This window comes from Leptidea sinapis, chromosome 2, assembly GCF_905404315.1.
Source record: "Leptidea sinapis chromosome 2, ilLepSina1.1, whole genome shotgun sequence".
NCBI classification, from domain to species: Eukaryota; Metazoa; Arthropoda; class Insecta; order Lepidoptera; family Pieridae; genus Leptidea; species Leptidea sinapis.
In genome coordinates, this window is record NC_066266.1 from 26,408,769 (window position 1) to 26,433,797 (window position 25,029).

Genomic DNA, 25,029 nt, shown 5'->3' on the forward strand with positions numbered 1-25,029 from the left:
CACAACGGCGCCTATTTCTGCCGTGAAGCAGTAATGTGTAAGCATTACTGAGTTTCGGTCTGAAGGACGGTGGAGCTAGTTAAATTACTGGGCAAATGAGACTTAACAACTTATGAGGTGACGAACGCAGTTGTAGTGCCGCTCAGAATTTTTGGTTTTTCAAAAATCCTGAGCTACATTGTAATGGGCAGGGCGTATCAATTACCATCATCATGAACGTCCTGCTCGTCTCGTCCCTTATTTTCATAAAAAAAAAGATTATGATTATTGTTTAACAATAAAAATGACAGTACAATATAAGTTTTACCTCTCCAGCACGAAAAGGGCGCTATTGCTACGTGAAAACTCGCGTGAGGCAAAGTGATTTAAATTTTGAACCCCACGTGACCATACATCCGGGAACTACTCCGCTTTTAAAAAATAAACAATGCGATCCGGTGCGTTCCGAAACTCATTTTAGCCTAGCCTATTATCTCATTGTCACAAAAATTTATATGCTACTTATCGAAAATTAGATTTATGAAAATAAATACTAGTAATGATATTTATAATAAATATTGTTAAATATTATCTTAATTGTCTCTCTTACACTTTTAGCCTTTAACACTTTTCTCGCTAGTCGAGGTGAAAAGTTGTATGTTTCACACGAGAGCAATTTTTTTTGTCCCGTGCCTTTAAATCACTCACTACCTCAGTAGTCTATATTAGAATTAAATTCTAGACTACTTCGCCAATTCGTGATTTAAAGTCAACACTCGCAGCAAAAAATAACTTTGGTCACTTGTTGAACAAATAACTAATATTTGATCGATTGATAGGTGTACTCCAGGAACAAAGCGAGGCATCTCAGAGCAGTTGCGATGTGGAAACCGGAGAGACATTCAGTTTGCTCTCTGATGAGATGATCCTGAGTGTTCTCAAGTGGCTCCCAAAACGTACCCTGGCGCACTGTATGCTGGTCTGCAAGCGGTGAGTTAAAATGGTCAAAGGTAACATTAGCAGAAGGATATCTGCCTTGAAGCTGTCATGTGTAAGCACTATTGTGTTTCGGTCTGAAGGGCGCCGTAGCTAGTGAAATTACCGGGCAAATGAGACTTAACACCTTATGCATCAAGGAGACGAGCGAGTCGGTGCCAAGCCCTAAACAAAATATTTTTTTTTATTATTTACTATAATTATTAAGGTTTTCTAGCCACACGTGTCTGTCCGCTTGGATTGTTTTGTTCTAGACGAGACTATCCCGCTCAAAGCCACGCGTGGCGAGTGTAGGTACCATTTGGCTTGGCACCGACTTCTAAGCTATCAATATGTAGCACATACAAATAATAGTATTTTATTCATATTAAAGGTAAAGGTTTGCATAAGAGGTGTATTGTATTACATTTTTAGTATTTTTTTTTCAGTTTTTGAAGACGGTTTTTTTAAACGTAGTTTTATTTAAACTTTTTAGTGTCAGTTTATAATAATTATATTATATCATCAACCTGAATGAAAACTCCTAAAAAAGCCATACACAAGTAACTATTATATCATCCAAGTAGACAAAAATTTTCATAAAATGAAAACTACTTGGCCAAACTATACAAAATTTTTATGTGACCAAATGGCATCTATTCCGCATCGAACTAAAGAAGAATTACGTAAATCGGATCATAAATCTCCAAGTAATTGGTGTATACACATAAAAAAATACCGATCGAATTGAGAACCTCCTCCTTTGTCAGTTAAAAATGGTTAATAACGTCAAGTTAGTATGGCAGTAGTAAATACGACACTCGATCCTTTCTAAGTTTGGATATTCTTGTTATTTGGGCTGATTTTCACTGAACACTTTGTCATTGCGTGGCGATGTATTCAAAGCGCGGTCGAAACACAACTGAAATCTGCTTATTAGACGCGTAGGCAGAGTTCTTCTTCAGACAGTTTTTGAGCATGATTGTGAGCCTAGTAATTTATTGTATGTAAAAAATACCTTTTATTTTCAATTTCAGATGGTACCGAGTTGCTTCAGATGAAACTCTATGGCAGCGGTTAGACCTCGGTAACAGAGTTCTGGCTAAGAACGCGCTTAATGGTATACTGTCCAGGAAACCAGTCATACTGAGACTTGCCAGCTCTGAGGTGAGGAATCCTTCGAATATCTACTCTTTTTGAAATTTCAAGTTATTTTTTTATGGAAGAGAGGCTCCAGTGGGAGGCTCCTTTGCACAGTATGCCGGCTAGATTATGGGTACCACAACGGCGCCTATTTCTGCCGTGAAGCAGTAATGTGTAGGCATTATCTATCCATCAAACTAAAGAATCACGTAAATTTGTACATAAATCTCAGCATAATCGGTGAGCATACATTTAAAAAAATACCGATCGAATTGAGAACCTCCTCCTTTTTGAAGTCGGTTAAAAGATGAAGCTGTTAATGTTGATTTGAAAGAGTGGCTGAGGTTCTTGCCACTTTTCACTAAAGCGCGTGTACCTAGTGTGTAATCTAGCCGGCATCCTGTGTAAATAAGGCTCCCACTGGTAAGTTTTGATTTGATTGACAACAAAATGTTTCAATAAGTACTCGGTTTTTTCCTTTTTGTGGTACAGAAAATATAATATAAATTCATCATTGCTTTCTCCATTACAGATAAGTGAATGGGGCCCAAAAGATATAACACAGTCTCGGCTCCAGTATTTGGACCTCAGCATGTGTTCGATACAGACAGACACTCTCAACGCACTGTTGGAACGGTGTCCAGGACTCCGGAAGCTCAGCTTGGAGAATCTGAAACTCAGCATGACCACAATGGAATTAGTTGGTGAGTTTGCAAGCTGTTAGATAATTTTACATTCAAAGACACACCTTGAAAATCCTACTAATATTATAAATGTGAAAGTTTGTATGTCTGGATGTATGTTTGAACTTCTTTAACGCAAAATCTACTGAATAGATTTGGACGAAACTTTACAATAATATAGCTTACACACCAGAATAACAAATAGGCTATAATATATAAAACTATAGTGTGAATTATACAAAATATAAAAGAAGTGTGATTGTTACTAATGAATACAACTAGCACCATCTCTTATCAACTAGCAAGGAAAACATCAATACAATTTATGTGGGAAAACAACGTTTGCTGGGTCAGCTAGTAAAAAATAAAAAAATTCAGTCGCAGAGACTAAAACTTATATTCAATAATATATTAATCAAACGAAAACACTATTTCAACAATACACAGTATACATACATTGAACTTTTCACTAAATCCATCCAATTTCTCTTATAAGATATACACAGCACTAATGTTACACAATATGTCAGCTGTATAGCTACAGATACACTGCTGTAAGGATTTCGGTGACTCGAACTCACGAGATTTCACCCATCTAGATAATGTCTAACTATAAATATTTATATTTATTTTATTAATTGTTTATTTATCGTGCGTCAGTCATGAGCATGTCGGTGACGCGAACACATAAGATTTTCCCCTCCATAAAAGTGTCCAACGCGAATAAGTGTTCACTTCAAGAAATATTTTGAAGTGGATACGAAATTATACCACTTATTGGTAATAGAGCATTCGCTATTTCAGCCTATTTAAATTGTCCTCCACAGTGCTGTTTTCAAGGAGCTTTCTTCCACGTACTACGAAGCTGTGGAATGAGCTTCCTTGTGCGGTGTTTCCGGGACGATACGACATGGGTACCTTCAAAAAAAGCGCGTACACCTTCCTTAAAGGCCGGCAACGCTGTTGTGATTCCTCTGGTGTTGCAAGAGAATGTGGGCGGCGGTGATCACTTAACACCAGGTGACCCGTACGCTCGTTTGTCCTCCTATTGTATAAATGAAACAATTCATAAACTGGAAACACGGAATTTAAAATATTCACAAAAATAATTTTAAACTGCATTTAATTTTTGAAGGTAAATGCAGAAATCTGGAAACTCTCAATCTCACCATGTCTCAGGGTGTCACCGATGACGGATTGGAAGTAATGTTAGATGGATGTGCTAGGTAAGTAACTTAAACTTATAATTATCTTATCTTAATATAATATATAAATTTCGTGACACGTTGTTTGTCCACGATGGACTCCTAAACTAAGGATTTTAATGGGGATTACTTCATGGAGTGCATTTTGGTCCAACTTGAGATATAGGATAGTTTTTATTTCGATTTGGAACCCATAATTATTTTTATTATCAATATTTGCTTTGTATGAACATATTTTCTATGAGGGAATTTAGTGACGCACGGTTTGACAGTTCCGCTGTGAAACAATTTCATTATAACAACAGCGAGCATTTTTTACGAAATAATTCTTGATGTTTTGAAATATAAATGGCAAATTCCTATAAAACAGTTTTATTTTTATTATCTACAGAACAACGTCTGTCGGGGCTGCTATTCAGATCTTAACTAACATAGATAACTAACAATACTCTAAAAACAAACATAAAACATTAGAAACAACAAAACTTATTCTAGTATTTGTTTTTATTTTTTGTGGATCTGTTTGCCAATCGGCAAAGGCCTCCTCCAACCGTTTCCAATCGTGTCTTTCTTGACTCTACTCTGTTCCAAGTTACTCCTGCAACTTCCCTGATATCGTCCTCCCGTCTTTTCTGGGGTCTACCACTTTTCCCTTCTCTGGGATACCATCGTGTCACTTTCTTGCTCCCTTTGTCATCCTCTTACCATGTTAAACTTATCAAATCAAATCAAAATCACTTTATTCATGGTAGGTCACGGAAATGACACTTATGAATGTCAAAACAATATTTTTCTTATTGTTACTGCTACTTCGTAAAGGGTTGAGCTAATGAGAAGAAGTAGCAAGAATTACATTGCCACTCTTTTATATATAGATTAACATTTACATCGATTTACAGATCATTTCAATTACAATGTAATATGTAAAGTGATGTAACAAACATATCGTAATGGACGAACCCTGTGTGAAAGTTACATAACTATCCTTATATAAAAACCTATGTGTGGGAAAGAGACGGAAGAGATGAAGACCATGAAACCGTTAGAAACAATTTAGTGTCCATTAGTCTCCTGTCAAATAGGACCGCGTTTTAATTTTATTGTTCTTATCATTATTGTTCTGTGTTTTAACGGATATTAATTAAAAATATAATGGAGTCGTGTTCTGTATTAAATTGTGTTGTTACATGTAGCAACAATCAAACTAAAGTTACATTTCACAGGTAAATACTGATTCTACAATACTACCAGTGGGATGCTCCTTTGCACAGGATACCGGCTAGATTATGAGTACCACAACGGCGACTATTTGCCGTGAAGAAGTAATGTGCAAACATTACTGTGTCTGAAGGGTGCTGTAGCTAGTGAAATTACTGGGCAAATGAGACTTAACATCTTATGTTTCAAGTTGATGAGCGCAGTTGTCAGAATTTTTGTTTTTTTTTCAAGAATCCTGAGTGGCACTCCACTGTAATGGGCAGGGCGTATCAATTACCATCAGCTGAACGTTCTACTCATATGCTCTAAAATATCAAATATTACATTTCAAATGTTAAACTTATATCTATTTTGTTAAGATTATAATCATTTAAGAAAATATGCGTTAGATAATAAAATATTGTATACGTGAATATAACGCCATTTATCAATATTTGTCATAGGGATTGACGAAAAGCAAAATACTAGACACATCACTTATATCACTAACACATCTGTAAAACTATCACACATGAACATATTAAATTTACTCTCGCCGTAATGAGGAGAGTGTTTATCTATTACGCTATTATACTAAGTTAATGGTTAAACCACAGACAACACAAAAAGAACAAGTCAAGCTACTGTTTCATTATCTCTAGTTAACTTCAACTGAAAAAATCTATACAGAAACAAAAATTATGACAATCATATAATAGGGTATATGCATGAATTTTAAAATTTGATTTTCACTTCACATGCTCTGAAATTGCTTATTTGTGCACGATATAGGCTGCACAAAATCGATTTTTGTGCACAAGTGCATTAACGTATCTACTCATAAATGTATCTATATTGAGGCAAAGAAAATGAGCCATACAGCCAAACACAATAAAAAGTTCAGAGATAGAATTTGTTATTTTATAATATTTATTTTCTTTGTGTTTTTAAGACATAAAAGATATTAAGATTTAAATTAAAATACGGTAGGTTATTTAATTAATTAAAATATATATATATATTATAAAATTAATTGAACGGTAGGCTGTATAGATCTGGAGGCCAAGCCTAATATCAATGTCGTAAGATTTAAAAAAAAGCGGCGAGAAACAGGTCGTGTGTTTTCGTGCGTTTATGAATTTCTTAAAATTTGCTAAAAATTGTTAAAAATGTCCTCGCAATCGAAATGAAAAGCAGAGTTTATAACTCGTCCACAAAACCATTTTATTTTATGTATTTTAAAAATGATTCGTTTTGTGCACTCGTTGTAAAATCTACTATTTTTAACATTCTTAAAATTATCAAACACATCAAATTATAGATAAAAAAATTCTTATTCAATTAAAAAATCAATATTCTTTCCCAGCAAGATAATTCGGCTATTCAACAGAGCCATTTTGCGCGGGGTTTCTGTGACGTCAGAGTCTATCCCAAGAATCTATATTGTACTAATAAATTTATGGCCGGTTTTTTCCTTTGGCCATACTGCGAAAACTACTGAACCGATCAGAATAATTCTTGTACCATTAGATGCAGCGTGTTTCGGAGAAGATTTTAGTATATAATATATTGGTGATTACTTATTTAGAACCTTTCTTTTTTACTGCACCATTGTATATTTAATTTTTATTATTCAGCACATATTTAATAAAAAAAAAACGATTTAAGATAAAATAAATAATAATAAAGATTGGAAAAAATAATGTTTCAACTAAGTTAATATACCCTATTATACACAGACACTAACCCCCTTATTCATAATAATCTGCTAACTTAAAGCATTGCTAATTCTCACTCTGTCTTCTTCTATTTACCTAAATCAGAATGAGAAAAAACACTTCTAAGCGGCTGTTTAAAGTTAGCGGACCATTATGAATAAGGGGGTATATGCTACCAAACCAAACCCTGGATCAAGGGACGTAGCGGTTCGTTGGGATGTGATGCAGCGGATGAGCTTGCAAGGCGGCATCGGCAAATATAGTGACTGGTCCATTGCCACTTCTGCCACTGCCCTTCAGTCAAATGCCCTCATGGATACGCTTTCTCACCAACGACCTACACAACACCCGATAGATGAATGTCTCAAGCTGTCGACAATCGAAGGAGGCGATACCTGCACTGTGGCCCAAACTGACACGTAGACTTATCACATCATACATCTTGACTGTTGCTTCTTAATATATTCTTGATAATGTAATGTATGTTCATAGGCACATAAGTGAATTTGCCAGAAACTGTCATAACCATAATGTTAACACCAGGAACAGACATAAACTTATGATGCCTACTATTCGGCTAAGTCGAGTTATTAAGTCTTTTGTGGAGCGATGTATATACTTTTACAACAAGATCCCTGAAAATGTTCAAAACAAAAGTATAACATTATTCAAAAGAATTATTAAAAAACGTTTGTGTGGTACAAGTTACTATAACATAAATGACTTTCTTAATGATACCACAGATTGGGAATGGAGCGACCGCCCTCAGGCTATTAAATAATAAGTTTAATTGTACAATATTACTTTGTAAACATATTTATTCGATGAAATAAGAAAAAAAGCCGGTCTGAGGCATTCATTTTGCAATGGGTGGTAGTTTTTGACTTTCAATAAGTGATGTCTCATCCTATTTTGAATAAAAATATTTGAATTTGAAATCAACAGACATGACATCCGTATAATGGTGGGCACCCTAACAGGTCACACAACACTAAACAAGCAACTTTACACAATCGGCGTAACGGACAGTCCTAAGTGCAGAGGCTGTCTAGCCGAGGACGAAACGGTCTCTCACGTAATCCTAGAATGTGCGGGGATGGCCAACCAACGGGCAAAAACCTTAACCAATACGAGGTCGCTCCAGGAAGTCTGCGAACACCCCAGGCATGTTCTGAACTTCTGGAAGGAGCTGGGCTGGTTGGAGTAACTGGTCATTACTGCACGCAAAATGGACCCATACTAGTGGTTTAATTGCGGAAACAGGAGCCCTATACCATACAAGGGTTTAAACTTACATAAGATCAATAGCTTTTTTATTACGGCAACTATTAAATGCTTGTGTGCGTGTCATCTTGACACTCAATGGTGTCTTTCAAATTTTGTAACATACGCTTCGTGTTATTTTACATTGAGATTAATAAAATACAAAATACTTACTGACGATGTGTGATGAACTCCGCGAAGTAATCCCCATTAAAATCCGTTCATTAGTTGTAGGAGTTCATCGCGGACAAACAACGTGACATGTAATTAATATATTATTAAGATAAAGATATAAAAATGACTTTTTGTACTTCGGTTTCCAGTCTCCAGTCCCTGAACATATCATGGTGCAGCCTCAAGGAGTCGTGTCTGGAGGTACTGGTGACGAAATTGCCGCAGAAACTACAGCGGCTCAACTTGAGCGGCGCTCGTGTTCTTAACGACGAGAGTAAGTATTGTTGGTAATTATAAAAAAAAAAAAAAATCAATTATTTTTATTCAAACTACCACTCATTCGAACAAGTATGCCTCAGACCTGAGAAGAACGGGCGCAAGAAACCCAGTGGACTTCTTTTTTGAATCAAATTTTCTCCGCGTCACCGACATGCTCATGACTGGCGCACGATAAATAAATAATTAATATATCTAATATATAAAATTCTCATGTCGCGGTGTTTGTAGTTAAACTCCTTCGAAACGACTTGGCCGATTCTCGAAATTTTGAGTGCATATTGGGTAGGTCTGAGAATCGGACAACATCTATTTTTCATCCCTCTAAATGTTAAGGGTGGTCCACACGATTTTTTTTTTTTTTAATTTGTTTGATTATCAGTCAGCATTAAAAAATACATACAACTTGAAATTTTCACCCATCTACGATCAACAGTTACTTTTGTATCGCGATTTTAATATCGGCAATACAATGTTTTGCTGGGTTAGCTGGTATAGTATAAGGCGATAAGAATGACTTATCGGGTATTTTGGTACAGCTTCAGATTATTGACAGTAGAAGCTAGTAATTTATCTCTATCTGTAGAGGGAACGGCCGTTAAAGAACGGCGATATCACAGCACGAATCTATTATAGATCACGATTTTTGTTGGTTATTGTAAACAGCTTGTTTATCTAGAGGCCCGTAACATAAACCGCATAATGATACCTCGACTATTGTAAACACAAGTGGCTATAGCGTCTCAATTGGCCGCGCCGGGCTCGGCGCCAAAACAGTTGAGAACGTGGCGTTTGCGGGCGCGCGGGATATGTGACCATTAGCTTAGCTTAATATATTATTGAAATAAGTTTTAAAAATACATTGGAATTAATAAGTAATTTAATAGGTTTTTTAAACATTTATCAACTGAGCAGGTTATCAACTGTTAAGTAGATTCTGTAGATGAAGCCACAACCTGAGAGTTGAACAAAGCATATAAGATTTTATGACGATACGTCACTCGAACGGTTAGCTCAGTTGGTTAGAGCACTGCCACGGAACTCCAGATGTCGTGGGCTCGAGTCCCGCATCGTTCATAAAATTTTGTTTTACAAATTTTATTTGTGTAAATTATTAATTCAAAATTATTTTTAAAACTTATTTTCAATTATATATTAATCAAACGGCTGGATCACTTGGCGTTGCGTAGAGAAGTCGCTTCATTGTGTGTCTTCTACCGCATTTATCACGGGGAGTGTTCCGAAGAGCAGTTTAACCTGATTCCTGCCGCCGAATTCCACCTTCGCACGACACGCCACAAGTTAGGATATCATCGCCACCATCTGGATGTGTGGCGGTCCTCCACAGTGCGGTTTTCAAGGAGCTTTCTTACACGTACTACAAAGCTGTGGAATGAGCTTCCTAGTGCGGCGGAAACACCGGACGATACGATATGGGTACCTTCAAAAAAAGCGCGTACACCTTACTTAAAGGCCGGCAACGCTCCTGTGATTCCTCTAGTGTTGCGGGAGATTGTGGGCGGCGGTGATCACTTAACAACAGGTGACCCGTACGCACGTTTGTCCTCCTATCCCATAATAAAAAAAAAACAATATTTCAACAATGCACAGTATACACACATTGAACTTTTCACTAAATCCATTCAGTTTCACTTATAAGATATACACAGCACTAATGTTACACAAAGTGTGTTGCCAGTGATGACTTACGGTACAGACGTGGTCGCTAACTATGGGCCTTATGAGAAAGCTCAGAAATGCGGAGATCCGTAGGAGAACCAAAGCAACCGACATAGTCCAAATGATTGCGAAACTGAAGTGGCAGTGGGCAGGGCATATAGTTCTAAAAAATATAATAGTTGTTGTAACATAGTTGTAAAGTCCTCGAATGGCGACCTCGTATCGGAAAACACAGTGTTGGTAGGCCTCCACAAGATGGACCGACGATCTGGTCAAGATCGCCGGAATACGTTGGATGAGGGCAGCGCAGGAACGATCGTCGTGGAAATCTTTGGGGGAGGCCTTTGTCCGGTAGTGGACGTCTTCCGGCTGATTTTGATGAATGTTTCACAATACGTCAGCTGTATAGCTACAGATACACTGCTGTAAGCATTTCGGTGACGCGAACTCATGAGATTTCACCCATCTAAAAAATGTCTAACTTTTTTTTTATTATTTATTTATCACGTCATTTCAATAATAATTATTGTTCTCAGTGGTATCTCGACTCGTGGAGCGTTGTCCTCGTCTCCTAGAGCTGGATCTCTCGGACTGTCCCCGCCTGGGTGCCGTGACGCTCACTAACCTTCTGCCCATGCCAAGACTGGAACACCTGGCTCTCTCCAGATGCTATCTGCTTCCTCCTCACGCGCTCACGTAAGTAATGCAAACCTTTAATTTTTTTATGAAAATAAGGGACGAGACGAGCAGGACGTTCAGCTGATGGTTATTGATACGCCCTGCCCATTACAATGCAGTGCCTCTCAGGATTCTTGAAAAACCGTAAACATTCTGAGTGGCACTACAATTGCGCTCGCCACCTTGAGACATAAAATGTTAAATCTCATTTGCCCAGTAATTTCACTCGCTACGGCTCCCTTCAGACCGAAACACAGTAATGTTTACACATTACTGCTTCACGGCAGAAATAGGCGCCGTTGTGGTACCCATAATCTAGCCGGCTTCCTGTGCAAAGGAGCCTCCCGCTGGTAAAACTCCACTTAAGACAGTTGTATTTTGTCTCGCTCGTTTCACGAACGACGGAATCTTTTTCCGGTTGTCTAATAGTAAAAGAAGAACTTAAAATGCCTGTAATCTGTACGTTTTCTTTTTTGTACAATTCGAAGAATTAATATAAAGATAGTGGTGATTATAGCTTACCGAACATACGGTCTCATACAAAACTTTCTATAATATAAACTAGTTCATAAACGGGTACCCCAAAGAGTATAATAATATATAGGGAAAAGAGAGCCCTCTCTACGCATTATGAGATGTCTATTTCAAAACTAGCGCCATCTGGAGATAGGCCCCGAAAATAACTATATTCCTCGAAATTATAAAATTCATTTTTAATGTTGTGACGCAATTAAATAATTAATTAATTGCGTCACAACATAGAACATAAAGGATAGATTTAGTAGTTTAAATATGCAAAATGGAACACGAGAGCTACATAACCGCTATTTTATGACCAGTGGGCAGTAACACAATTAAAGAAAAGTTGAAAGGTTTCAAAGCGAGTGACAGCTGACAAAGCTTTCATTTTCGAACCAACTAACAGATGGCACTACAGTCTTCTGATAACGTCACTTTAAAGCGTCTGTCCCAACTCTGGGGTATCCTTATGGAAAATAAAAACCAACCGCGCTTGGACATGGGCATTACCAGAGGTTCATTGCTGGACCACGAAGTGCAGCTGTAGACTTAAAAATCGGTTATACAGAAACCGGCAGATGTATTTATGATTAGCCCTTAGGGGGTGTCTATTACGTGACTTACGAAAAATTTTCGACCCCCCCCCCCTTCCCTCCTTGGTGAAATATCGTAAGATTTTTCTCAACTCCCTTCCCCCTTACCTGAACTCTTCAAAATTTATGTTTTGGCTGTATATTAATTGTTTATTTTCTGAGCAAAATAAAACAATAACACATACTTTTATTGAAGACTAGCTGACCCGGCAACCGTTGTTTTGCCATATAAATTATTGTTAGAGTTAAACCGTTCCTTGGACATTGCAACATTACTTTATTTTTTTTAATTCTAGTAGGCTTCATAAGATACATAATAGCTTTAAGGGTAAATTTATACACTTTTATAATGAAGTCCCGGCCACTGTTCAGGCATTATCTATAAATAAATTTAAATGTTTTATAAAAAAAATGGCTCTGTCGATGATGATCGGACAGCCTGGGACTACATTGTGATTATTTTATAGCAATAGAAATGACTGTACAATATTGTATATTTCCTTCTTCTCTCTCAGAGCGCCATTTGTTTCCGAAGCGGTAGTAGTATCTAGTAGTTATTAGAAATGACATCAAAAAGAATTCTAATGGAATCAATTTTGAGAAAATAAATGCCTTTTAAATAAAAGAATTTTTCTAAAATAAACGTAGTTACTCATTATTACATCAGAACAAACAGACAAAAATTATAAAATATGTTGTTTTGGTGTATTTACCGTATATATATTCATATACATGAAGTAAAAAACGGTTATTTCAATATTACAAACAGACACTCCAATTTTATTTATATGTTTAGACTAGCAAAGACTAATCTAGCACTACTTCGTTTTATCTGCGAGGTTCGGACGAATACAACAAACACTATTGTGTCAGATTTGGCTATATTATTTTATTTTAGAAATAATTTTTCATGCAATTTTACACCGTTTTCAGATAGAAAAATAATTATGTGATATCTGCCTAGATTGCCCATAGTGAGATTTGGAAAGATTTAGCTTGATCCCCCCCTTAAAACACCTTACGTAATTAATCGACGGCCCGTTAAGACAACTCATAAAAAATTATGGATTTCTGCAGAATAACGTCTATCCCCCTTATTCATAATGGTCCGCTATCTTAAAACAGTCGCTAAGGAGTGTTTTTTTCTCATTCTGACTTAGGTCAATAGAAGAAGACAGAGTGAGAATTATTAGCAATGCTTTAAGTTAGCAGACTATTATGAATAAAGGGGTAAATCAATAAATTATCTTAATTTTATTTTATTTTTGTCCACAGAAAGTTGAGTAGCATGCCAGCGCTGCAGTATCTAGAAGTGTGGGGAATGCTGCAAACCGCCTCCCTCAACGCCCTGAGGGCAGCACTCCCGGCGATACAAGTCAACCAGTTTATGTTCAGGTAAACAGTAGCTTCTCGCCGTGTCACTTTGAAAGATCAAAAGACGTTCAGCTGTTGGTAATTGATACACCCTGCCCATTACAATGCAGCACTGCTCAGGATTCTAAAAATCCCAAAAATTCTTAGCGGCACTACAATTCACGAACACCTTATGTCTCAAGTCACCTTGAGACATAAGATGTTAAGTCTCATTTGTCCAGTAATTGCACTAGCTACGGCGTCCTTCAGACCGAAACACAATAATGCTAACACATTAATGCTTCACGGCAGAAATAGGCACCGTTGTGGTACCCATAATCTAGCGGGCATCCTGCGCAAAGAATCCTAGACACCCTTGGGCCTGGGAGTTCCCTATTCTTTTTATGCCCCGGGGAAGCACAGGGCAAATTGGAAAAGAATGCCAAATAGGCCTCACATGGTGTACTGAACTCACCTCTGGTCGGAACTCCTCAGTACTAGCTCCTTGCATTTCATACATACATACATACACACTCACGCCTTGTTCCCGTCGGGGTAGGCAGAGACAATAGAGTGCCATTCGTTTCTATCCTTACAAACCTCACGCGCTTCCTCTACATTCATACAAATTCAAATATTTATATTCAAAATGGGATTTTAAAATAACTTCACAGTTGTCCTGTCAATGTAGTGTTAGAATCTTATTTATGTTTGGTTGTTGTTGTTAAGACCTCTTTTTGAAGTAAAACTTTCTTTAGGCGAGTCTTATATACTAGTTAACTGGAGGATAATGCAACGGAAGTCCGTTACGGCAAGATGGCGTCACGTTTCTGTACCATCCGGTTTTGATTTCTTCGTTTCATTATTAGGACAGGCGAAGGGTTTGAGTTCATACAGCCATATTGGTAAATATTCAATAATAACGTCATATTGATATGAGGTAATTGATACTCTATTTTTTATTGCAGCGCTATAGCCCGACCAACAGTAGGTGCTCGAAGAACTTCAATATGGGGACTTCGTACTAGAGACTGAGTATTTTTAGTTATAAATGATGTAGTCCAGGAGGCAGACGCAGATTCGAGGCACCAAGTGGTGAAACTGAAACCCTCGCTTAATATTTCTGATTTTTCGATATTATGTAATGTTGGTAGAAGTGGTTAGTGTTAATGGATATACAGGGTATGGTATATAGAGTTTGCGATTGAAATATCTAATTATTAATGGAATAGCAAGACTACTGAGCCTGCGTGTGAGTTAGAACTTCCTTGTAAGAACATATTAATTACCAAACCGTTACCGCACTAATTGGTAGGTGTGCGCACTTTTTTTGAGATATCTGTCATATTTACATCTAAAATCTACGGAAAGAAGATTGGCTGACAGTGTCAGAAAGTTTCCTTATTCTCAAAGCTGAATGAACGCCACACATCCAGATTGTGAAAGGTATTTAATTTTGTTGGTGGAAGGTATAATGCTAGAATTCATTGGCAGAAATCTGTCTAAATGGTGCTTTGGAATATCACCTTAACAGGTGTGGAGAATCGTAAACTATAACATTCTATTTATATTCAAAATATACATTATATAATATTGACAATTTCTCATCCGTTAAATCCTGAGTTACAATTTGAAAAAACTATATAAAGTACAACTGCCTCCTGGACTATTTTATAATCAGACATATTTATTTGATTTATTATAAGAATTATTTTTTAAATAATTAATGGGTCACAATTGAGTGTTTGAACAATACTATGTGGTCGCTGAGCACGAGATATAGCGGTTATTGACCTCCGTGGGTGGCTATATAACGTGATTCGCCTCAGTATCGTAAAGCGAGTTGTGTTAATAATTTTACTTGAGTGATAAAGAGAGCTAATACTGATCAATCACTGATATTATCCCTCCTCGGATTGAACGCGAGGTCTTTTGATCATAAACTTAGTATAATATCGTAATAGGCAAACACTCTCCTCATTAATGCGAGAGTAAATTAAAAATGTTCATGTGTGCTAGTTTTACAGATGTGTTAGTGATATAAGTGATGTGTCTAGTATTTTGCTTTTCGTCAATCCCTATGACAAATATTGATAAATGGCGTCATATTCACGTATACAATATTTTATCATCTAACACATATTTTATTAAATGATTATAATATTAAGATAACATTCTTTACTGCGTATATAAAATGTAATATTTAACATTGAAGAATTAGTATTTACCGGTGAAATGTTTCTTTAGTTATATTGTTGCTATATGACGTAACAACACAATCAAATACAGAACACGACACCATTAATAAAATTAATATCAGTTGAAACACAGAACAATAACGATGAAAGTACTAAAATTAAAACGCGGTCCAATTTGACAGGAGACTAATGGACACTAAATTGTTTCAAAACGGTTTCATGGTCTCGTTCTCACACCTAGGTTTTCATGTAATGGTAGTTATCTCACCGTCACACAGGATTCGTCTATTATGCTAGTATAATAAATTTATGCTTTTCATAGACTTGTTAAGTTACACAGATTGTCTTTATTTTTTATACAGATTGATTGTAATTCCGTCTGGAGGTTTAAGTGGCTTGTCTTGTAAGTTTTACAGAAGCTAATCAGCATTAATTAGATTTTGTTCTCTTGAATGGCCTAAAATATTCATTAAATCATTGCACCTAATATATCTTTGCACACGGGGCAGAACTGTGCGAGCCGTACAGCTGCAATAGGCCAATGACCTTAGATCAAAGCCCCGCCGACAGACCTAACTTTTTTATATTTTCTAAGCAAAATAAGAATGCGCATGTTTTTAATTTGTTTAATCCAATTTAGAAACATATTTTTGTTTTATAAGTATTTTATATGTTAACAATTTGTTATTTTTAAGGTGATAATTAAATAAATCAATGAGCAGGTTATAAACTGTAAAGTAGATCCTGCAGATGGAGCCATAACATAAGAGTTGAACAAGACACCAAGATTAACGAACGATTGGCTCTGGTAAGAGCGCTCGGGCGTAACCCGAGAGGTCGCGGGTTCGAATCTGGCGTCGTTCACAATTTTTGGTTACTTTAATTTATATTCCCTATGTTAAAAAATCAAATTCAGGCTATTTTTTAGTAAATTACTAATTTACTATAAACTTAAATACTTTTTTGTTTTTGTAATAGAACCTAAGTGTTCAAAGTGTGACTTGTAATATTTTATCCGCGACATTATAATAACCATTCTGTATATAGATATTAACGTTGAGTAATTAACTACCGCAGATATGACAGATACGTTGACATTAATTTATTGTATCATTTCTATAATTAATGTTTTCAATCTTTTTTAAATTTGTGGATTGGTAAGTTCAACAGAAGTTAGTTAGCTAATTAGCATTATAAGATTTTGTTCTTTCGAATAGCCTAAAATGTCCGAAATCTTTGCACCCATAATATTTTGTGTGCACACGAGGCCGTGCGAGCCGTACAGCTGCAATAGGCAAATGACCTTTCATCAAAGCACCGCCGACACGTCTAACTTTTTTTTTTTTTAATATTTCCTACTTTAACAATAATTTGTGATTTTTTCCCGCGACGTTAAAATAATCAATCCTGTTATAATATTAACGTTGAGTAATTAATGACAACGACAGTATGCTGTTATTATTTTTTGTATCATATCGATAATGTATGTTTTCTATCTTTTTTTTTTATTTGTGCGGTGATCGCTTAATGTGTCTTCAGACATTGGGCACATTAGACACGGGTTTTATAGTAGGATATTCCTGCTAGGTCTTCAAAATAGTTATTTGTGAAAAATCTCAAAAAGTACAAGGCAACAAAGCCTTGGTAAAAAAAGAACGTGTTAATTTTTTTTTTATATTGTATGATTTATTATTTAAAAATAATAAAGGAATAGTTCCTAAAAATATTATAGCTAAACTGAATGATGCTTTTGTGTTTCTAATATAGGATTGGCGGCTTTAATTACCAAACAGATGCTCCGGCCATTTTTATATTTAGCTTTTGAGGGTAGTCGGTAATCGGTCAATGACCGATAGTATTCTGTTGCAATAGGAATTTATAACTATCGCTCTCCGTAGATTCGTTATCGTTTACAAGTAGGGGTTAAGGAAGAAATTAATGTCCCAAACTAGGCATAGACATATACAACGATATATTTAATAGAATATAGTTACTTAAAACATATATAAATACTTATATAAACATCCATGACTTGGAGACAAACACCTATATCTTAACCTGATATCCTAAACTAATGAACGTATTTTAATAGGGATTACTCCATGGAGTACAGTTTAGTCCAACTTGACAGATAGTTTTTATTTCGATATGGGACCCATAATTATATTCCCAATGTTTGTTTTGTATGAACATATTTTCTATGAGAGAAATTATTGACGCACGGTTTGACAGTTCTGCTGTGAAACAATTTCATTACGACAGCAGGGTGCATATTTTACGTAATGATGTTATGAAATATTATTGACAAATTCATAAAACAAACAGTGTTTTATTTATTACGTACAGAACAACGTCTGTCGGGTCAGCTAGTAATATATATAAATGACTTCACTTACCGCGATTCGCACCCGGGACCTCTAGCTCAATAGACAGGGTCACCAACTACTGGGATAAATGGGTCATCATACGAGAATTCGATAATTTAGCAGCCATAGTAAATATGGAAAAAGAAACGGCTAATTTCATATCACAAAAGAGTGTTTTATCGTACTTTTTCTTAACATTTATGTTAACACCATAAACTTAATATAATAGCGTAATAGACAAACACTCTCCTCATTACGTCGAGACTAAATTTAAAAAGTTCATGTGTGCTAGTTTTACAGATGTGTTAGTGAAGTGTGTAGAATTTTGCATTAAAAAAATCCCTATGAAAACATTTGATAAATGGCGTCATATTCACGTATACAATATTTTATTATCTAACACATATTTTATTAAATGATTATAATATTAAGAATATACTGTTTACCGCGTATATTAAATGTAATATTTAGTATTTTAGTGCATATGTTCTACGAAAATAAACATCACGAAAGTAGTATTGAAGATTTCAGTATTTACCCGTGAGATGATTCTTTAGTTGGATCGTTGAAACACAAAACAATAACGATAAAAGCACTAAAATTAAAACGCGGTCCAATTTGACAGGAGACTAATGGACACTAAAATGTTTCAAAATGGTTTCACGTCTATTACGGTAGTATATAAAGTGTTTGTCTTACACACATTATCATTAAAGTACTTTAAGTTAATTAGCCCCTCTAAGAGAGCACGTATTTGTTCTTATTTTTTAATACGTAGTGTAGTGATGTCTTCCCTATCGATAATAAAATGACTAGTGATGCACTTATAATCAATAATTAACCGCAATCGAGATTTTTTTGTAGGTGATAGTATAGTTAATGGCTTCAGAACCCGTTTCTTATCAGTTTCAATAACCTAAGGCACTTTTCCCATCCTTAGTTATAAATAGCGCGAATAGCCCTCTTCTGCAGCACAAAGATGGTATTAATATCAGCTGTACTGCCCCATAACAATATACCATAGGACATAATACTATTAAAATAACTAAATAAATAATTATTTATTTATTTATCAATTAAAAACTTGTTCTAATGACCAATAATATATTATTACGAAATGTTATAGAAAATTTAATTGAAATTGTTAATTCATAATTATCTCAATGAAATAGTGTTGTCTAAACTAAGTAGTTCTGTCTAATAAATAAACGCGATGGAAAGTTACTCCAAGTTTAAAATTACTTCTCCCTGTCATGTTATTCTGTAGTGACAAAGGTAACGACAAACAAACGGCTTTGCAAATAAACTTGGTATATAGTTGCAACTGATAATAAACCAAGAATATGCAAAATGTTGACTACATCGCTGGCAACACTAGACTAGTAATACCTTTTTAAAAAAAGCGATTCACTCGATTGCATGAAACGTGCAGTCATTGATAGATTGACAGAAAAAGGAGATAGCCGAAATACACTACGTTTTACGGCCGCTTTCAATAACCTATCTATCCTTAGTTTAACTTACTAGACGTAGACAAATCTATCCTTTTACGCTTACATTTCAATAACCTATTGACAGATAGCATTGGGCTATAACTATGGATAGATAAGATCTTGTCATTAAACGGTGACAGCAATGTATCCGTAAGTTAAACTAAGGATAGGTTATTGAAAACGGCCGCTAAGCAACTGTTCGCTTTCAAACTTAGCCGGATTATACTTCGTCGCCATATTGTAATAATTACTATTTCGAACTTATATCAAATGACTGCACGTAAGGCGAAGAATAAGCAGAAAACACGCAAACATGGTGTTTTTAGACAAGTTTTGTGGTGAAAGTATAGCATTTCGAGCTATGAACACTACTTAGTCCTGTTACACATATCCTTCAGTCTTGTTTGTAAAGTTGCTAATGCTTGCTGTTGGTTATAGTTAACATTGCCGAGCCTTTTTGAACTACCACTTTTCTTTGAAGTTAAACAAGTTTTTTGGCATAGCGTGACGCATTTTTTTGGTACTTCTCTCAGAAAAGTTATTCTTATAGCTTGTAATTTTTTGTGTAGGTTCATTTATTCAGATTAGTAGTGAATAACGACGATTGTAAGCATATAAACTGTTTTCCACCTAAGAATTTTGAAAATATTGGCTTTGTTACATAGATGGCGGGCCGGCAGCCGTGAACTCATATCGCTCAAGGTCGCTGGCATTTAGTGTCGCCTTAATATCAAACTAAATTTTATTTTTTACTTAGGCAGTACCGCCTCTTATTTCGTAGTAGTTACATATACTCTTTGACAACACTGTCACACATTCACTAATTATTGTATATATATAATTAAATTGATCATATCCTTATAAGTAATAAGAATATTTTGTGTTTAATTGAAAACTGTAACTAGAATGCATTTATAATTGTACATAGACTTTTTTACGATTGTTAAATGAAAGATATTTTTGTGGAATAAAAGATTTTTATTAAAAACTCTCTCGTTTCATTTATTAATGGGAATTATTGAACAATATGATTAAAATTAAAAAATAATAAATTCAAAATTTGTTTTTATCAATACGGGACGAGACGAGCAGGACGTTCAACTGATACGCCCCGCCCATTACAATGCGGAGCCGCCCAGGATTCTTAAAAACCCAAAATATCTAAGCGGCACTACAATGCGCTCGTCACCTTGAGACAAGATTATTAAGTCTCATTTGCCCAGTAATTTCACTAGCTACGGCGCCGTTCAGACCGAAACACAATAATGCTTACACATTACTTCACGGCAGAAATAGGCACCATTGTGGCACCCATAATCTAGCCGGAATCCTGTGCAACTCCCACTGGTAGGTGTAAATGACGGTAGTTATAACATGCTAAATTCTTGTATGTATTATGGAGGGTAGAGGTAAGGAGACTCATTTGTTTATGCAAAAGTGTCCGTCAAAATGTATTAAATTAGGGTGGCGCTGCAGTCGCATCAGGATAAATCTTATAAGAAGTGGCAAATATAAAATAATACTAATCACTATTAGTGCATGTTTCCCTATAATAATTCTTTGAGGTCCTACACCAGCGCCACTGTGGAAGCTTTAAGAACTATTATTTACAGCTGGACACTTTCAAGGTTTCTCCCATATGAGATGATTCACCTTGTCTCTACCCTGGATATTATGTATACAGACATATTTTAAGTAAACAACTTGTACAATGGTAGTGATACCATGGACCTACCCACAACTGGACTCAAAATACATTGAACTTGGTAATCATTGAAATCAATGGCAGTCATGTTGTGGACAATAATTGCATGAAAATCTGTTACTTGTAGCAGAGTTCAAGTAGATAAGCTGTTCTTATTACACAAAGGACACACAGACTATTAATTCACTAATTTGACAAAATAATTGAAACCACAGACCAATTTAGATAAAGAATATATATAATCACAATTATATATAAACATTCATGAAAAAAGATTCAATTTGATTCAAATTACTTTGGACTGGTCCCAAGAAATATGAACATAAAGTTGGAAAAAAAAAACATTGTCTTTTTAATTTAAATTCATTATTATTAGTAAACAAAAAAAGGTAGTGAATTTTTTTTGCATTTTATTGGCGTGTTGAGAAAAAAACTATAAAAATAATTTTTTTACAATGTGTGGGGGCAGCGTTTTGACACCAATTTAAATATAAAGTCTGAAGTGATATATATCAGATATTTAGCAAATAACAATGTCAATACAAACAACAGGTTACTATGGTAACACAAACGTCAGAGCACTAGAGTTTCATATTTAAAACTAAACTTGTTTTGCTGTGTTCACATTGAAGCAATGGAGCAAAGGTTTATTCTGTGCCGGTGCAACTTGTCATATTATATATATATAAAAGTTATATACATCAAAGAAGTATTGCTTCTTAAATGTGTTATTATCTTAGATTAAGGATTGGTCATGCCAAATGTTCTGTTAAACTTTGCAAATAATTGAAACTAAAGTACCAGGCAATGTGCAATAAAACTTTGTAAAAAGAATACTACAAGAATTATGAAAGATACTGGGATCACATATCATCAGTAAAGTCAAGATGCCACACACACAAGCATCAGTTAGTTTTCGTAATAATAAAGCTATTGTTCTTAGGTAGTGTGGTATCTAGTTGGAGATCAGCGGAGACCAATCCTTAATCATTATTGTATTTATCATATTTCTTTTAATGTTAGGTTTCTTGTATAATCGAAGCTTACAGTGTATGTTACTTAAATGACCGTTTTGCCTTTTGCTCCGCCGCATCACTGGCCTGAACAAATGTTCTCTTGAGCTTGTTCTTCCTACTGTCTTTGTATTTAGCAGACACCTTTCCCGCTAGCTGTGCTATCCGTTTCATAGTTTCTTGTGGGTATCTGGAAAAAAACAATTACTGCATGAAAAAATTAATATGTTCTAAAAACTTTCGAATAATAATTACTCCTTAGTTGGTTGAGAAAGGCCCTTAGCTGGTGAGCGCGCTTCGTTCGTGAGAAACACCTGAGAGGAAGACCGCAGATGTGTTGGCACGACAATATCAAAAGACGGAACAAAGTGGTTGGACACCGCTCAAGATCAGAAAAGATGGCATAAGCTGAAGGAGGCCTACACCTCAGAGGTTGAGATGGCTAAAAAAGAAGATGAAGTTGGTTGAGTCACCTATTCACCTTCAGTCACTTCCGTACTCTGGTACATGTCATCCTTATTGAACATTCCACTGACTACACATTCTGGTAGTTACCAGATCCTTGTTGACACTTCTCTTGAAATAGACCATTGCCTGGTCGGGAGTCATTAGCTCAACCCTTTACGAAGTAGCGGTAGATTCAATAAGATAAATATTTATTTGACATTCATAAGGGTCATTTCCGTGACCTACATGAATAAAGTTATTTTGATTTGATTTGGAGTGTAGTGCCTTTTTCCAACTTCTATGTCCCAGAACACCAGCAACACTTTGTGCTTAGCACTATAAGTCAGCAGATTGGGATAGGATATACATCTTTTTGCATCCTACTCTTTTGGTGGGTTTGTTTCCCTTTGGATGATCCCCGTGCCTGTGGCACATACAGGGCATGGATATTTTCATACCAAGCTCTGTAATACCAATCAGTGGCAGATCAGTGTCAGTTAAAGCTGCACCTGACTGCAAAACATAGACTTATCAAACCTGGAAACTTTATAAGCAGGGAGATCCACTGAGTATCATAAACAGTAGACAGATCAGACTACTTTTAAGTATATATAGTAGTAATATGTCACTACAGTTAGGCAAATTGCATTCCAGTTTAACAGACTAATAAATAATATAGAATATAAAAAATAATATAGAAATACAATGAATTTACAAGACCATATTGCTTTCATAGATTATAAAAGAGCATTTGATAGTGTGATACTGTTAACTGTACTCCTAATACTCCAAAATACTCGTCACTGTTATTTTTGATATCTTGTCACAGTGACAACCGGTGATATTTTAATACCTGTGACGATAAATAAGTCTCACCCCTAGAAAATACTAATATGAATAAAAATTATGTACACAATACCAAAAATGACATAAATATTCAAATAAAGAATACCTGCATCCCAGGAATTCTATATTAGTAAACAGCTGGGCTAAAGTCACTAATTCTTGTTCATCAAAGTTGTCTCTATGTTCTAACATGAAACTCCTACGGACCTCCCATTGTTCTTCAGATTCGTGTTCACTCCTCAACGATTCCAAATCAATTGCAGGGTTCATATTTCCTACATCCACATCGAAAAAATTCAACCATTATTTTATATATAAGAGAAAACATAGAAATTGAAGCATGTAAATAAAATATTTAAATGCAAAATATTAAAACAAACCTTTATATTATGATAAAATAAGTAAAATTTAATATAATAATTCTAATGACCACAATTTTCCGTATATTTATTTGTATTTTATTGAATTATTCCTTAGAGTGTAATCAACAACTAATCAAAGAGAATATTTTAAACACTACGTTCTCAACTTCACAAGTAATCAATAAATATATGTCAGCTGTCAAGGATATAGGCAATTATTATTCTTATTCTTGGTTTATTGGCTCCGCGCGTTAAGCGATTGAGCCAAGTTGTCAAGTTTTAATTTTTTCTTTATTTCTTTTTTAAACGGAGGAAACTTATTTACTTAGAAAATAATAGAAAAAACTAACAAAATTTTCGATTGGATCAGGATAGGATAGAAAATAATATACAATGGAATACTTAAACTACTTATTTACATTTTAATATCATTTAACAGGATAAATGAAGAAAAAAAAGAAGTTAATATAGACAAGGTTTATCAGAGGATAAGAGGATGTCGACAGAAGTAGGAAGTGGGATATCACACTGAATAAGACCCGGGTGTAATGATTCCCGGTTATATTTTGGGCTTGATAAAAATATATGGTTCAGGTCATCCAACTCACCACATTCACACAGATTACTATTCACAATTCCAAATTTCGGTTTCCAGGTTTCCAGTTGAACAAGAGAGCAACCGTGGCCCAAACGCATACGCGTCAAGATACACGTCACTTTCCTGCTCAACACCAAACCTGAGAACCATGGCTTTGACGGAATACAGTATTGAATTCTAGCAAATGTTTTACCCTTTAACTTGCTAGAGATCAACCATGCCACTCTCCAAGATTTCTGAAGGGAATGTTTTGGCAATGCACACAAATCATGGTCATTGTTATAATAATCTGCCATAGCTCCGCATGAAATAGCTTCGTTGGCAAGCTGGTCAGATCGTTCGTTATGAGAGATAAATGTTAGAGTGAGCTGGTACCCAGGAAAACGCCACTTTTTTTCCCTAGCAGGTTTAATTTTTTTTAAATAACATGGTTAATCTGGGCAGACTTGAATGGAAACCTAGATAAAGCTTGTAAGGCTATATATACGTATACAGACTGTAAATATAATGGATTTCTTAAGTTTGGCAAGAATAATATATTCAATAGATTTAAACAGACCAAGAC

The 25,029-nt window shown here is 35.4% G+C and overlaps 2 protein-coding genes across 2 annotated transcripts; one reads left to right on the top strand and one right to left on the bottom strand.

Moving 5' to 3' along the window:
- The first annotated feature begins 828 nt into the window (after positions 1–828).
- LOC126974224 (S-phase kinase-associated protein 2) lies at positions 829–20,481 on the top strand. Its single transcript, XM_050821688.1, is given in 4 exon segments — positions 829–989; positions 2,012–2,132; positions 13,359–13,478; positions 14,405–20,481. Coding segments are annotated over 4 exon segments (396 nt in total). The 5' UTR covers positions 829–901; the 3' UTR covers positions 14,472–20,481.
- LOC126975220 (partner of xrn-2 protein 1-like) lies at positions 20,451–23,787 on the bottom strand. The gene is made up of 2 exons (XM_050823016.1): positions 23,611–23,787; positions 20,451–22,401 (listed from the first exon to the last, which is right to left on the bottom strand). The coding sequence occupies exons 1-2, from the start codon at positions 23,772–23,774 to the stop codon at positions 22,254–22,256; spliced, it is 312 nt and encodes a 103-aa protein (XP_050678973.1). The 5' UTR covers positions 23,775–23,787; the 3' UTR covers positions 20,451–22,253.
- Between the last annotated feature and the right edge of the window lie 1,242 nt (positions 23,788–25,029).

Coding starts and splice junctions, on each gene's coding strand:
- LOC126975220 (XM_050823016.1), bottom strand. CDS start 23,774: ATGAACCCTGCAATTGATTTGGAATCGTTGAGGAGTGAACACGAATCT. Junction 22,402..23,610: donor ATAGAATTCCTGGGATGCAG/GTATTCTTTATT, acceptor GTTTTTTTCCAG/ATACCCACAAGAAACTATGA.